Source organism: Ranitomeya imitator, chromosome 1 (assembly GCF_032444005.1).
Source record: "Ranitomeya imitator isolate aRanImi1 chromosome 1, aRanImi1.pri, whole genome shotgun sequence".
Classification (NCBI taxonomy): Eukaryota; Metazoa; Chordata; class Amphibia; order Anura; family Dendrobatidae; genus Ranitomeya; species Ranitomeya imitator.
The window spans coordinates 530,494,101-530,510,754 of record NC_091282.1 but is presented as its reverse complement, the minus strand read 5'-3'; the positions used below and the strand labels follow the sequence as shown (position 1 = coordinate 530,510,754).

Below are 16,654 nucleotides of genomic sequence, written 5' to 3'. Positions count from 1 at the left end.
CTTTCTATCACTAAGCCAGTTACTAACCCATTTACACACATTTTCCCCCAGACAAAGCATTCTCATTTTGTGTACCAACCTCTTGTGCGGCACGGTATCAAACGCTTTGGAAAAATCGAGATATACCACGTCCAATGACTCACATAAGTATATATGATCATTTAGTTAGCCACCACTTGAGTCCTATGCCATATTAGTATGATCCATGAAGGAGCTTTAGTTTTATTGCTGCACCCTGAATTAGAAAAAGATAGTCATTTTCTAAAAAAAGGTTGTGCTAATAGCTGCATCTGCTAAGACTGGAAGTCAACCATATCCTAGCATTTATATTTTATTATATACTTTAAGTCAACATCTGGCAACAACGAGATCCATAAAATGCCACCATCATTGCCTTAAAAAATAAATAAAACAAACTAATGGCAGCATGGTGGCTCAGTGGTTAGCACTGCAGCCTTGCAGCGCTGGAGTCCTGGGTTCAAATCCCACCAAGAACAACATCTGCAAGGAGTTAGTATGTTCTTCTCATGTTTGCGTGGGTTTCCAAAGACATACTGATAGGGAATTTAGATTGTGAGCCCCATTGGGGGCAGCAATGATAATGTGTGCAAAACTGTAAAGCGCTGCGGAATATGTTGGCGCTATAAAGAGATTATTATTATTAATGTAACTCCTGCCAAATCTAGATTTGTCCACATGATAAAAAGATGTCAAGATTGAATGGAAATAAAGTTTTAGTTTATGTTTGATCCAGTCTGTTGTGTATTGAACTGTGATGTTGCAGTGACTAAAATCCTACAAAAGCACGTTCTTTTAACAAAAAAAAATCCTTAAAAACTGAAAATCAGTTGAACTTCTAGCATTACAAATATTGACAGAAACTGACAAATGCATATTTTTATAATGTCCATTATTTTTGAAACGGGTATAAAAATGACACAAAAACGAGTGTATAAAATATAGCTTTAATGTATTTTGTCATTGTAGTTTTCACAAATCTTTTTTTTTTCTTAAAAAACAACATAGGCAAATGCTGTTCGTTTGATACAAGTTAAAGATATATAATGATTATATAGGTCATAGACTTCAGGACAAAGGCTACATCAGATGTGTATAATGCACAAAACAGATGTTAGATTATTCAGTAGATCCTTTCTGCACAAAGTTTCTTAAAAGACATATTTTAAGTTCACGGTGGGTAAAATTTTTGCCCCTTCCCCGGAACCAACCCTTCGTTTAAATTACTATATGAATACAGTAAGATTAACTTGTATAAAAAATGGGGTTAGGATGAGCAGTTAACATTCAAATGGGGTTGTCCACTACTTTTTTACTTTTGACCTAGAAAAGAAAGTGACTTCCCCACTACAAGAACATCAATATAAGATCGGTGGGGGTTTGAAAAACTTAAAGGAGTACGGTATATTGGAAAGTTTGATAATTTTTAGACGCTTGTGACCATCTTTGTTTATCCAGAATACCCATTTACACATGAATACATGGGGCATAATAATAATCATCATCAACCTGTTTGTTGTTTAATCATCATTAGAAGTTTGGGTTTCCTAAGACTCTAAGATTATGGTTAGCGTCTTTGGCTCTGCCCGGCCCCTCCACTACCGCTGGTGTCTCTATCTTCTTCCTGTTTAAAATTTTGTGCCAGCACATCCTAACCACATGCGGCACTTGCAAAGATTGATCTTCCGGCAGTCTTCAGCATAATGGTGGTGCATGCGCAGATTGAGGTTGAGCTGAGATCTGAGCAGGTGCAGTCATTTTCCTGAAGCTGCTTAGGAAACCAAACTTCCAGTGATGATTAAACAACAATCAGGCTGTGGATTTCTTCACTGAAGGTATCTGTTCAATGAGTATAATAACACCATTATGGCCATAACTTTATCTGAACATGCATAATCCTGATGACAGATTCTCTTTTAAGGGACTCTGTCACCTGAATTTGGAGGGAACAATCTTCAGCCATGGAGGCGGGGTTTTCGGGTGTTTGATTCACCCTTTCCTTACCCGCTGGCTGCATGCTGGCTGCAATATTGGATTGAAGTTCATTCTCTGTCCTCCGTAGTACATGCCTGCACATTACTGTAATGAGCGGTACCATGTGACCGCTCAATACAGAAAGAAGCTGCGGTGCTGGTAAACCAGGGACTGCACCGCGCCAGGTGCAGGTAAGTATAATGGGGAGGGGGAGCACTGCGTGATATTCACCTCTCCTTGTTCCAGCCACCGCTCCGTCTTCAGCGTCCTCTGCAGTGACGCTCAGGTCAGAGGGCGTGATGACGTGGTTAGTGCGCGACCTATGCCTGATCGTCAGTGCAGAAGACGCTGAATATGGAGTGGCGGCTGGAAAGGTGAATATTTAAAGTGCCGGGGGCCTGAGCGACGAGAGGTATGTGATTTTTTTTTTTTATCGCAGCAACAGCAAATGGGGCAAGTTTCTGTATGGAGCATCTTATGGGGCCATAACGTTTGTGCAGCACTATATGGGGCAAGTGTCTGTATGGAGCATCTTATGGGGCCATAATTAACATTTGTGCAGCATTATATGGGGCAAATATCTTTATGGAGCATCTTATGGGGCCATAATTAACATTTGTGCAGCACTATATGGGGCGAGTGTCTGTATGCAGCATCTTATGGGGCCATAATTAACGTTTGTGCATTATATGAGGTAAATATCTCTATGGAGCATCTTATGGGGCCATAATCAACATTTGTGCAGCATTATGTTGGGCAAATGTGTCTATGGAGCATCTTATGGGGCCATTATTAACCTTTATGCAGGATTATATGGGGCATATTTTAATATGGAGCATCTTATGGGGCCATCATAAACTTTATGGAGCATTATATGGGGCTCCTGATTCAATATGGATATTCAAAAACACTTAACCTACTGATGTCTCAATTAATTTTACTTTTATTGGTATCTATTTTTAATTTTGAAATTTACTGGTAGCTATTGCATTTTCCACCCTAGGCTTATACTAGAGTCATTAAGTTTTGCCAGTTTTTTGCGACAAAATTAAGGGGGTCGGCTTATACTCAGGTCAGCTTATACTCCAGTATATACGGTAGAAATTGATGGCAGCAACGCTTCTCAAAAAAGTTGGGACAGGGCCATTTCTACCATTGTATAGCATCCACTCTTCCTCATACAACAGTCTGTAAACATCAGGGAAGTGAGAAGACCAATTGTTGGGAGTAATATTGTCCTATGAGGAACAGTTTTTCATTTTTACTCAGTCAATTTTAAAGGAATTTTTGCCCAGAGAATATGGCAGTGTTTCTGGATTGTGTTCATATATGGTTTATTTTCTAGCATGAAAGTGATGTAACTTACATGTGTGGATTGCATGGTGATATCAGTTGTCTTTAAAATAGTGCCACTTGAGTGTCCCTTGTGCACATAGATTTCTCCAGAGTCTCGTTATATTATGTACTCCAGATGGCGGGATATTCAAAGTCTTTGTAATGTTACATTAAGGAACATTGTTCTTAAATTGTTCCCCATTTTTTAGATGCAATTTTTCATGGATTAGTAAACGGCTGACCATGTTTGCTTCTGAGAGACTTTGCCTCTCTAACATGTTCTTTTAATACACAACGTGTGGTATGTGACTTTGTAGAAATGTGACCCTCCAGCCGTTTTTTCATTAGTACCACTTACTTTTCCAGCCTTATGTTAACCCTGTACTAACTTTTTTGAGATTCTCATTTTCTAAAGGAGAATGAAATGGAGAAAATGTCTAATTTTCAACTTCTGATATGTGTTCTGCTATGAATAAAATATGGCTATAAAAGATTTCCAAATCGCTGCATTCTTGCTTTCTTTACATAGCATCCCAACTTTTTTTGGAATTGGGGTTGTATTTTGGCCTCTGGAACCTCTTTCTTGACTTCTTAATTTATATAATATTGCTGTGAAATTTGCATTATTTAAACCCATTACTCCAAATTTATACTCTTACTCTAGAATTAGTTAATAATTTCACTAGTATCTGAAAAACTAAACTTTTAATATTTCCTGATATTGTTGTACTGAGTACTCTAAATAGTTGGGGCTTTATAACAATCATGGCCTAATGTCATAACCGGTTATAACAGAGAATGAATTTGCCAGGGTATGGTTTCATCGTGATATGAGACATATTAGCTATAATGTATTTTCAAATACAGCCAGTATTGTATTCTTGAATATTCAGTTCTCTAGCTTAGAGACGTATACTGTATATTTTTTATGTGAAACTAATTTTTCCGCCATATAAGGACGATAATGCTGATAATACATGAAACCGCCATTTAATCTACAGTCACTCTTTTCACAAAGGAAGTTTGAAATACAGTTGTACAGAGAAATATGTATAGATTTCGATTTATTGCACCTTGTAATAAATAAGGCTGTGACATCAGACGTCATGATATGAACGATACCGCTAAATAGGTGAATTAGGTGGTGCCATACTTTGAATACACAATTGGCATGCAGATGTTCTTGTCTTCCAAAAAGCAGTACCAGCAAAACAAATTAGATATTATATTTTGTTTTTCATTTTTACTTCAAAAAAATATTATACAAAAAAACAAAAAATAAATGTAACTCTATATGGCACATATGACTTTGTGATCGATATTATTTCCTGCCGGAGATCATCTACAACTGGTAGTGAGTATCAGTCCCGCAAATAAAATAGCCTTTGTACTTGTCATCTAGGGTAGACGTAAACAACAACACTAGGAATATGTAGGTTTAATATAGTGAGAGATGACTTCAGAATAAATAGATTGTATCCAAATTTAGCTGGTCTATTACTATATTAACTAGACATGGAAAAAGTGGTCATAAGTAATATATTTGTTGGCATCCAGCAAATTAAAGATGTTATTAAAGCTTCTAGGTGAATAATGCCGCCAGAAATGTATCATGAAACTGTATTTAGAATGCTGCATCTAACAGACTAGATGTGCTTTGGTAGGACCTAGTCTCCTCCATCTAATCTAATGTCCTAATCGCAAGTAGCTGATGATATAGTAATAAACGATTGGTTTTCAGTGGTTATTGAAGTAGAACATGAGCAATTTCTAGTAGTCAAAGGATAGTACAGAAGATGCTGCCATTATTGTGACAACGTCCTTCCACTCTTGCTGCAATCCTGGTTGTGACATTAGCAACCCTCTGACTACTCTGAGTACTGGAGACGCCTCTTGTGCATCCTTCAATATACGGCCTCGCGGGTGGGTTTTCTAACTTCCATTTAACATCTGGCCTGCAAGAGTTAAGAACTTAATTAATAAAACACAATGATTTTCATTCACATACTCTACAACTGCTCTGTACCACACTGAATGCAATAAGTGGAGGATTAAAGTCGTACTCCCATCTTATCATTAGGATATGCCATACACTTATCAGTTTGAGCTCAATGCCTAAAACCCCCGACAAATCCTAAGGGTACCGTCACACAGTGGCATTTTGATCGCTACGACGGCACGATCCGTGACGCTCCAGCATCGCTCCAATATCGCTCCAGCGTCGTAGACTGCGGTCACACTTCGCAATGCACGACGCTGGAGCGATAACTTCACGACGTATTTGCGATGTAGAAGCTGTTGGTTACTATGCGCACATCGTATACAATATCGTGCACACCTTTGTTACACCATGCGATCATGCCGCCACAGCGGGACACTAGACGACGAAAGAAAGTTTCAAACGATCTGCTACGACGTACGATTCTCAGCGGGGTCCCTGATCGCAGGAGCGTGTCAGACACTGCGAGATCGTAACTATATCGCTGGAACGTCACGAATCGTGCCGTCGTAGCCATCAAAATGCCACTGTGTGACGGTACCCTTAGAAACAGTCGCTTTAACTTTCTTTTGCTGCACATGGCCTGGCTACGAGTATTGCTATGCTAGTAAAAATGTGTAACTAATAATGCATCTTCTGTTTTTTGAGGGGAACAGTCCTCGGTCAGCATAGAAATCTATACCAAAAACACATGTAACATGGCTGCCGGATGAGTCCTTGAGGGGAGATATGTGTCATCGCGGCTATTAGCTGTGGTAATGTGAACTCTGAAGTATGCTCAAGCACATATAGTGCTGAGAGGATTGTTTGGGCCAATCCAGGGCCAGGTTTTACGAGTAGTCATAAGAGAGGTGGGAATAACCGCTTACATATCCCACCCCAGGGGCGAGTTTTGCTGAATAAAATGGGGGCTGCGTCTCTCATTCAGTGTCTGTGGCTGGAGGTGTGGAGACCTCCGTTGTGTGTTGTAAAAACACTGACCTGTGCGGGCGGACCCGCTGTACTATAAGGAGCGTGTACCTTTTTTTCCTGTTTGTTACTCTGTTCCGGGAAAGGCTATTCATTTGTTTTTTTCTAACCAGAGAAGTTTATCCTACCTCAACAACAGCTGAGTGAGTACAGATCCCTACACACATTACAACGCCAGGCACAAGAATACCTACTTTTTCTTGTAGGTGAGAAGCTTGTTATGTTGTACTATGCAGTCTTCATTGTTGGACACTTGTTGCAAGATGTTTTGCCCAGATTTTCCTTGAAATATGAGGTTTTCGTGTACAAGACTTTTGGTTTGATCAAGGAGTGCAATGCCATAGTCATGAAGAGACTGAATCCTGTTTCTGGTCACCTAAGTATAATATGGAGGAAAACTATTAGCAGCTGTTATCTTGGTATTCATTGGTATTGAAAATCTGCACCCATATGCGCAGCGAACCATTTTACAGTATGTTATACATGTGTGCTCCCAGCTGAGCTATGGCATCTATATATGTTACTGGGTAGCACGCAAGAAATAGAAAATAGGTTGGCTAGAACTTACTGGCCTTGGAACACGCCAATTTGAGACGAAAAGAACATATTTATGGGAAAAATGTGATATGTTTTTTTATTTTCACGGCTGTACGTTATAAACTTCTGTGAAGCACCTATGGTCAAGATGCTCACCACACATCTAGAGAAGTTCCCTGAGGGCTCTAGTTTCCAAAATAGTGTCACTTGTGGGGGTTTCCACTATTTAGGCACATGAGAGGCTCTCCAAATTCGACATTGCGTACACTAATTATGCCAGCATATTTTGCATTCAAAAAGTCAAATGGCGCTCCTTCCCTGCCATGCGACCAAACAGTACTTTTCCTCCACATATTGGTTATTGGCATACTCAGGAGAAATTGCACAACAAATTTCATGGTGCAAACTCTCCTGTTACCCTTATGAAAATGTAAAATTTGGGATAAAAAAACATTTTTGTGGGAAAAATTTGATTTTTTTTTATTTTCATTGCTCAACATTATAAACTTCTGTGAGAAATATGCAATTTGTCTCTTCAGAGAGGAAGAGGACTAGAACTCTAGCAGCAATTCTAAAAGTCAATATCGACTCTCCAACAAGTCTTGTCACATGACTTGGGATATAAGTCAAAATATCAATTCGCAGACACTGTTTCGGGGTTCTGCCTCACGTCAGTGCAAAGTTTGAGATCTGGTTTGCCTGGGCGAGAGGCATCTGACCAGGATCCAAGGGGTAACTTTTCTCCTTGTGGAGAGTGACATGTCAAGCATGCCGAGGTGAGGAGACTTAGGTTGCAATGTTCCTCTGGGAAATATGCAAATTATCCCTTCAGAGAGGAAGAGGACTAGACCTCTAGTGCCACCTATAGGAAGTAGCAATGTCACTCTACGCAAAGAGAATCGTAACCCCTTGGATCCTGGTCAGACACCTCTCACCCAGCCAAACCTTATCTTTGCACTGACGAGGAGCAATACCCCAAAACACTGTCTGTAAATTGAGATTTTGGTTTTGGCTTTTATCCCAAGACATGTGACAAGGCTTGTTGGAGTAGACTTTTAGGACTGCTATTTCCTATAGGTGGCACTAGAGTTCTAGTCCTCTTCCTCTCCGAAGAGACAATTTGCAAACTTCTGTGAAGCACCTATGGTCATAGTGCTCACCATATATCTAGATAAGTTCCCTGAATAGTCTAGTTTCCAAGATGGTTTCATTTGTGGGTGGTTTTTGCTGTTTAGGCACATCAGGGGCTCTCATAACGCGACATGGTGTTCGCTAATTACTCCAGCATATTTTACATTCAAAAAGTCAAATGGTGCTCCCTCCCTTCCCAGCCCTGCTGTGCGCCCAAACAGTGGTATTCTCCCACGTATTTGGTATCGGCATACTCAGGAAAAATTGTGCAACAAAGTTTCAGGTCCATTTTTTTCCTGTTACCCTTGTCAAAATAAAAAGAATTGGGTCTAAAGTAAAAGTTTTGTGAAAAAATGTAAAATGATCATTTTTTCCTTCCACATTCCATTCATTCCTGTGAAACACCTGAAGGGTTAATAAACTTTTGAATGTGGTTTTGAACACCTTGAGGGGTGCAGTTTTTAGAATGGGGTCACTTTGGGATATTTTCAGTCACATAGGCCCCACAAAGTCACTTCAAATGTGATGTGGTCCCTAAAAAAAATAGTTTTGCATGTTGTAAAAATGAGAAATCGCTGGTCAACTTTTAACCCTTCTAACTTCTTAACAAAAACAAAAATTTCTGTTTTACAAATTGTGTTGCTGTATAGTAGACATGTGGGAAATGTTATTTATTAACTTGTTTGTGTGACATATCTCTCTGATTTAAGGGCATAAAAATGAAAAGTTTCAAAATTCCAAATTTTCAAAATTTGCCAGATTTCCATGTCTTTAATAAATAAACACAAGTCATGTTGAATACATTTTACCACTATCATGACGTACAATATGTCATGAAAAAACAATCTCAGAATCGGTCGGAAGCCTTCCAAAGTGTTCACAATTGTAAAATTTGGCCTGGTCAGGAAGGTGCAAACAGCCTTTGGGGGGGGGGGGGGGGGATGGGGGAGGGGTTAACGGACCCATCAAGTTGGTGAATTTGATTGAAGACTTACCGTTTTGGGTCAATTAGGATTACCATAATTATTATTTGCAAATGCCAGAGTAATGAGAGAGAATGCTTTCAGGAATTTTTATTACTTACTGCAAAGTCAAAGGTTAACATACATTTCATTAGTATTTGGTACCGTTGTCCTTAAAGGGAACCTGTCACCCCGTTTTTTGAGATTGAGCTATAAATACTGTTAAATAGGGCCTGCGCTGTGCGTTACTATAGTGTATGTAGTGTACCCTGATTCCCCATGTATGCTGAGAAATACATTACCAAAGTCGCCGTTTTCGCCTGTCAATCAGGCTGGTCTGGTCAGGTGGGCGTGTTCACAGCGCTCTTTTCTTCCCCAGCTTTCCGTTGGTGGCGTAGTGGTGTGCGCATGTCCAGAGTTCCGACTTCCCTGCGCCCACGTGAAGACACAGCGCGCGATCTGCGCTGTAATCCCTTGCATCGGTGGGGGCGGCCATCTTCCTGGGGCCGCGCGTGCGCAGATGGAGTGCTCTGCTGCACGGGGCTTCAGGAAAATGGCCGCGGAATGCCGCGCGTGCGCATTAGAGATCGCGGCGGCCATTTTCCCAAAGCCGAGTTTGCATCGCCGATGCAAGGGATTACAGCGCAGATCGCGCGCTGTGTCTTAACGTGGGCGCAGGGAAGTCGGAACTCTGGACATGCGCACACCACTACGCCACCAACGGAAAGCTGGGGAAGAAAAGAGCGCTGTGAACACGCCCACCTGACCAGACCAGCCTGATTGACAGGCGAAAACGGCGACTTTGGTAATGTATTTCTCAGCATACATGGGGAATCAGGGTACACTACATACACTATAGTAACGCACAGCGCAGGCCCTATTTAACAGTATTTATAGCTCAATCTCAAAAAACGGGGTGACAGGTTCCCTTTAAACTGAATGATTTGGGTCAAACGTTTGGGATATCCTTCCACAAGCTTCTCACAGTAGTTGGTTGCCTTGCTGGCACCTGACTTTTCAGTTTTGCCCATGAATTTTCAATAGGATTGAGATCAGGGCTTTGTGATGGCCACTCCAAACATTGACTTTGTTATCCTTAAGCCACTTTGTTACCATTTTAACAGTATTCTTTGGGTCATTGTCCATTTGGAAGACCCATTTCCGCCCAAGCTTTAACTTGCTGGCTGATATTTTGATGTTGCTTTAGTATTGCCACATAATCTTCTTTTCTTATGTTACCATCTATTTTGTGAAGTGCACCAGTCCCTCCTGCAGCAAAACAACCCCACAACATGATGCTGACACCCCCGTGTTTCACAGTTGGGATGGTGTTCTTAGCATTCCAAGCTTCTCCCTTTTTCCTCCAAGCGTAACAATGGTTATTATGCCCCAAAAGTTAAATTTTAGTTTCATCACACCACAGGACATGTCTCCAAAAATTAAGGTCTTTGTTCCTGTGTGCATTGCCAAACATTAATCTGGCTTTTTTATGTTTCTTTTGGAGTAATGGCTTCTTCCTGGCAGAGTGGCCTTTCAACTCATGTTGATCTAGTACTTGGTTCACTGTGGATATTGACACAATCTTACCAGCTTCCGCCATCATCTTCACAAGGTCTTTTGCTTTTGTCCTTGGGTTGATATGCACATGTCGGACCAAAGCATGTTCATGTCTGGGACACAGAACCAGTCTCCTTCCTGAGCGGTATGATGGCTGGACATTCCCTTCTTGTTTGTACTTGAGTACAATTGTTTGTAGAGATGAATGAGGCACCTTCAGGTATCTTGAAATTATACCCAAGGATGAACCAGACTTGTGCAAGTCCACAATTCTCTTCCTGATATCTTGGCTGATTTCTTGAGACTTTCCCATGAGACTTCACCCCTGGACGAAGCATTTCATTGCGAAACGCGCGTCGGGTGTGGTGGACTCCTGGCTCTCTCTCCATTACTAGGTAAATATGTGCTTATAGGCATAGCAATTCACTAATAGCAGGCGGTGGTTCCTGGCTAAATCTGAATGCGTTAATGTATGGCACATCGGCCTTTTGATACTTAGAGTATATGCTCATTTTTTATATTGTCTTTAACTATTTTCTATTTAATGTATTATGCCATGTATAGCCGCCAAAAGCTTATTATGCCCCCCTTATTTATGTAATGTGAGTTATCTGGACATACCAGTGTGCATATATATGTATAAATTTGTGTAATGTATGCCAGTTGTCTACCTTTTTCTGTGTCTGTTACCCCTCACCTGCTGCCTATTTAGGCTTTTTTTATGGCCATTTTTGGTCTTTCTCTTGATATTAATAAAGTGGATTTTATTATGAATGTGTGGTGCCTCTTTTTGTAGGTGGAGATATGACTTTCCCATGATGCTACACAAAGAAGCAGTGTGTTTCAGGTGTGCATTAAAATACAACCACAGGTGTGTCTCTAACTCAGATATTGCCAAAAACCTATCAGAAGCTTCCAAACACATGACATCATCATAAGGGCAGTACAGAATTGTTTAAAGGCATAGTAATCTTAGTGTATGTAAACTTGACTTTGCAGTAAGTAAAAATGCCTTAAAACATTCTTGCTCTCTCATTATTCTGGCATTTGGCATTCATGTCCGATATTGAGAAAAATATGCATGTGTCTTTTTATATAGTGTATGTAAACTTCTAGTTTCAACTGTATCCAAATGAAGTGCAACAGATCACAGAATAACAGGTACACCGCAATTGAATAACATAGGAAACATAGTAATATTGTCAGATTATTATAATGTGCATCCATGCCGGTGATCTGTTAGTAGGTGCTTCAATTTGTAATACATGATGTACGATGAATTCAAAATAAGGAAAGAAGAAAAAGCCCAGGAAAGACTATTACTAGTCAACAAACTGTTAACACGAAAAAACAATTAAGACAATGAATAAAAATCAGCTAAAAATGGAGAGTAGCGGACAGTCCACATATACTTTATCAATAAGCAATTACCTGTAAGAAAGTCACAAAACTAAGTGATTAATTTAATCCAATAGGAGTCATAGTGCCCAAAGAGCAATCCACTTTGTCTGATGTTGAGCGAGGAGTTTTTTTTACATTCCACCCCTCCCCCCATACCGGTGTGGATTGCGTCAATACCTGTTATCTTAAAGAGATTTGGGATTTACGAAAAATTCGGAAGTGACGGGGGATTGTCTTCAATTCTGAAAAAATTTAAGATTTGTTAAGAGGAAGAACAAGGATCTAGTGAAATCACGCTTTCTTAGAGAAGTATTTGCAAAAGGGGTTAATCCCTAGAGGTTTGAGAGCTCAGGTGTTCCCATCTTTCCCCAATGGTGATGATCCATTTAAAACGAGATGGGAAGAGCTAGCCAATGTGTGGTCTAATTGATACATGGAATAATTGAGGGATCTCAATAGAAACTCCCTGAGAGAAATGGAGATTAAAATAGAAAAGTTATAACATACTTTGAAAAGGGAAATGTCTGGGGATGGTATGAAGAAATTTAATGATGAGTTAGATCAGGAACGCCAAAAATGTGCATCAGAAATACAAATGGTGAAATTTCAAAGAGATTTGAATAACAAACAATCTAATATAGAATGTATAAATGGAGAACTATTAATGACCGATCATGCTCTTTATTCAGAGCAGGCTCAACATCTTGCCAAATATCTGCCTCATTTAAATCCTTTACTTCAGGTGAAGTTCTCCAATCCACACATAGGAAAATCCAGGATGGAGAAGATGGGGGCACCAAATCCACACAGAGAGTTAAGACCAGGCAGGCTTCTAAAAACAAATGACCTCTGGGGAAACAGCAAAGAAATAAGTCCCAGAGTGAGCTACGGGTAATCAATCTGCCCACGCAAGTATTTACCAAGGTACAGCTTGAGGTTTTGGGTAAACGTTTGACTTTCTATCTGACTGTTTTCATTATTTTACAGCCCTAAAAGATCTACACATTTTCTCAGAAACTTATTCTGAAAAAGATACATCATAAGAATCCATCATTGAATAAGTTTCAAAGCCCGGTCAAGAGGGAGGCTTTGCTAGCTTTGGAGGATTTGCTTAGGGAACAAATATCAGATGCCCAAGGTAGGTTTGCACAGTATATCATGCCGAAATCAACAAGGTTTCCCCTCTTGTCTCTCTTTTGAAATATTTACCAAATTGGTATTGGATGATTTAAAACTTATCCACAAGATGGAAATATGACAATTTACATTATCTGTGTGAACTACAGTCCTATGAGGATGTCATATATAAGGCAGCAGACATGGGGAAGAACATTGTTGTTTGGTCCACTGTTAAATATGAACAGGAAGTATATCATCAATAAAAAGATACAAATACATATACTAAGATGTTCTCCAATCTGGTAACCTCTTTCTCGGACCAACTACAAGCTATTCTCAATAGGGCCTTTGAAGAGGGCATTATTAATCAGAAGATACTTGGTGGACTTACTGTCAGGTTCCCCAAGATCCCTAAGCTGTACCTCCTCCCTAAGGTCCACAAAGATTCCATCAACCATTCTGGATGTCCGGTTGTGTAAGGTATTGAAGGTCTATGTGACCCAGTAGATTTATTGATTTCTACCTAAAACCACTTGTGGAGACATTATCATCTTATGTAAAAGACACAACGGACGTCCTCACCAGGGTTGAAGGTGTCTTTGTGGAAGCCGATACACTACTAATGACAGCATATGAAGAATCTCTTTATACTTGCATTAACCATCAAGATGGTTTGGAAGTGATCCGACCTCTTCCTTGAGAATGACAACCGCTACAGCATATCTATTTGATCTTATTCTCGATCTGCTGTACTTTGTCCTCACTCATAATTTTTTTGCTTTTAAAAATTCATTTTAATTAACAGAGGCGTGGCGCAGCCAGAGGAGTGACCTGGATGCCTTCATACGCCAATCCTCTCCCACAATCTTCCTGGAATTGAGGGAGAGGACCATCTTTGGCGATGAGGGGGCGCGGGCCGTTGACCAGTGCTATGCTGGCTAAGGTACATTGATGATGTACTTATACTTTTAACAGGGGACAGTGCAGCAGCTTGATTCATTTGTGAGTCAATTGAATACTAATCCTTTGAATATTAAATTGACTTACAACTGTGATGCTCGGAGAATTGACTTTTTAGACATCAGTCTTGAGGAGGACCAAGATTCCTCTATAAAGATTGATGTCTGTAGAAAATCAACATCTGTCAATTCTCTAATACATGCAATATCTGCTCATCACATTGCCATTATCAGGGCTGTCCCAGTTGGACAACTCCTCAGGATGAGGCGGATTTGCTCATTTGAGGATACATTTTAGGTGCGGCCAAGGACCTTAGGAGGAGATTTGAACAGAGGGGGTACAGTGATAGGTGTATCAAGAATGGGTATAAGAGAGCAAAGGCCAGTTTCTGAAAATAATTGGTGTACCAACAGAATTGGAAAAAGAATCAAGATGATACAATCTGGTTCACTTCAACATATAATCATAAATTGATTAATGAGAGCAATCTAGGAGTAACATTGGCCCATACTTAAAACGGAACCTTCTCTGGGACCTTTTCTTGCTGAACTACTCCTTATGACCCAGGTGCTCTAAGAACTTAAAAGCAAAAACTAATATTCTGAAGAAACTGAACCCCTTTGGCTCAAGGGGGTTGATTATGAGATGTTATCCATGCGGCCACTGTCTTGTCTGTGCCAATTTCCTTTGCACCACCTTCGAGCTGATGGGAAGAAACATTTCCATACAAACCATCACATCTCATGCAGTACCACAAATGTGAACTACTATGCTACCTGTGGTTGCCCTGATTTATGTAGGTCTTACATCAAGGGAACTAAGAGATAGGGTGTGTGAGCATGTGAGGGACATTGGTGATATTTGAAAATGGAAGATAATCCCCCATCACTTCTGAATTTTTCATAATAGTGATCCCAAATCTCTTAAGATAAGAGGTCATGCTGCAATCCACATGGGGAGGGGGGTTTATAAAAAAAACTCAACGACATAAGACCAACTGGATTGCTACTTTGGGTACCACGACTCCTGTGGGATTAAATGAATCACTTAGTTTTGTGCCTTTCTTATAGGACTATAATTGTTTGATATTGTCTGTGGACTATCCCGCTACTCCCCATTTTTAGCTGATTTTTATTCATTGTTTTAATTGTTTTTCTTTGTGTTGTGTTTGCAGTTCGTTGACTTGTAATAGTCTTTCTGTATTTTTAATTAATCACACATCATGGATCACAAATTGAACCACCTGCTAACAGATCACCTGCATGGATATATATTATAATCTGACAATGTTACCATGTTTCCAATGTTATTCAATTATGGTGCACATGTTATTGTGCGATTTGTTGCACTTCATTTGGGTATTTTGGTGCTGTTTAATGTGTTACATGTATTATACACTGCTCAAAAAAATAAAGGAAACACTCAAACAACACAATGTAACTCTAAGTCAATCACACTTCTGTGAAAATCAACCTGTCCAGTTATGAAGCAACACTGATTGTGAATTAATTTCTACTGCTGTTGAGCAAATGGAACAAACAACAGGTTGACATGATAGGCAATTAGCAAGACAACCCCTATAAAACGAGTGGTACTGCAGGTGGTGACCTCAGACCTTTTCTCTGTTCTCATCTTTTTTGGCTGTTTTGGTCACTTTGGCATTTTGCCATTGCTCTCACCCCTAGAGGTACAGTAGCATGAGGCGGTGTCTACATTTCAACTCACAGAAGTTGGTCAGGTAGTGCAGCTCATCCAGGATGGCATGTCAATAGGAGCTGTAGCAAGAAGTGTAGCTGTGTCTTTCAGCACAGTGTTCAGAGCATGTAGCAAATATCAGGAGACAGGCCAATACAACAAGAGACATGTAGGGGGGCAACAACCTCCTCCTTTGTGTAAAGAAGAACAAGAGGAACAGTGTCAGCGCCCTGCAAAATGAGCTCCAGCAGGCCACTAACATCCATGTGTCTGCTCAAACTGTCAGAAACAGACTCCATGAGAGTGGTATGAGGGCCTGTCTACAAGAGGGTGTTGTGCTTGCAGACCAACACTGTACAGGGCGATTGGCATTTGCCAGACAACACCAAGACTGACAGAATCAACACTGGCCCCATGTGCTTTTCACGAATGAGAGCAGGTTCACACTGAGCACTTATGACAGACGTGACAGAGTCTGGAGACGCCGTGGAGAACGTGCTGCTGCATGCAACATCTTCCAGCATGACAGGTTTGCCAGTGGGTCAGTGGTCTGGGGAGGCATTTCTTTGGAGGGTCGCACAGCCTTCCATGTGCTAGCCTGAGATACGGTACTCTGACTGCCATTAGGTACCAACCTGAGATCCTCAGACACATTGTGAGACCATATGCAGGTGCCCAGGGTTCCTTCTGAAGCATGACAATGCTAGGCCTCATGTGGCTGAAGTGTGTCAGCCTGCATGATGAAGGCATTGATGCTATGGAATGGCCTGCTCATTCACCAGACCTGAATCCCATTGAGCACATCTGGAACATTAGGTCTCATTCCATTGCACCACAGACTATCCAGGAGTTGACTGATGCTTTAATCCAGGTCTGAGAGGAGATCCCTAAGGAGAACATCCGACGCTTCATCAGGAGCATGCCCCAACATTGTAGGGAGGTCAAACAGGCGCGTATAGGCCACACTCACAACTGAGCATTTCCTTGTCTTGAGGCA

At 40.6% G+C, this 16,654-nt stretch overlaps 1 protein-coding gene across 1 annotated transcript in view; it reads right to left on the bottom strand.

Annotated features, from left to right (window-relative positions):
• Nucleotides 1-951: 951 nt before the first annotated feature.
• FBXO10 (F-box protein 10) overlaps nucleotides 952-16,654 on the bottom strand; it is a 106,945-nt gene continuing 91,242 nt past the window's right edge. The window contains exons 11-12 of the mRNA XM_069767323.1: nucleotides 6,490-6,671; nucleotides 952-5,282 (exon numbers count right to left, since the gene is read on the bottom strand). Of these exons, the coding sequence (XP_069623424.1) occupies nucleotides 5,105-5,282; nucleotides 6,490-6,671 (360 nt within the window). The 3' untranslated portion in view covers nucleotides 952-5,104. The remainder of the gene's footprint in view (nucleotides 5,283-6,489; nucleotides 6,672-16,654) is intronic.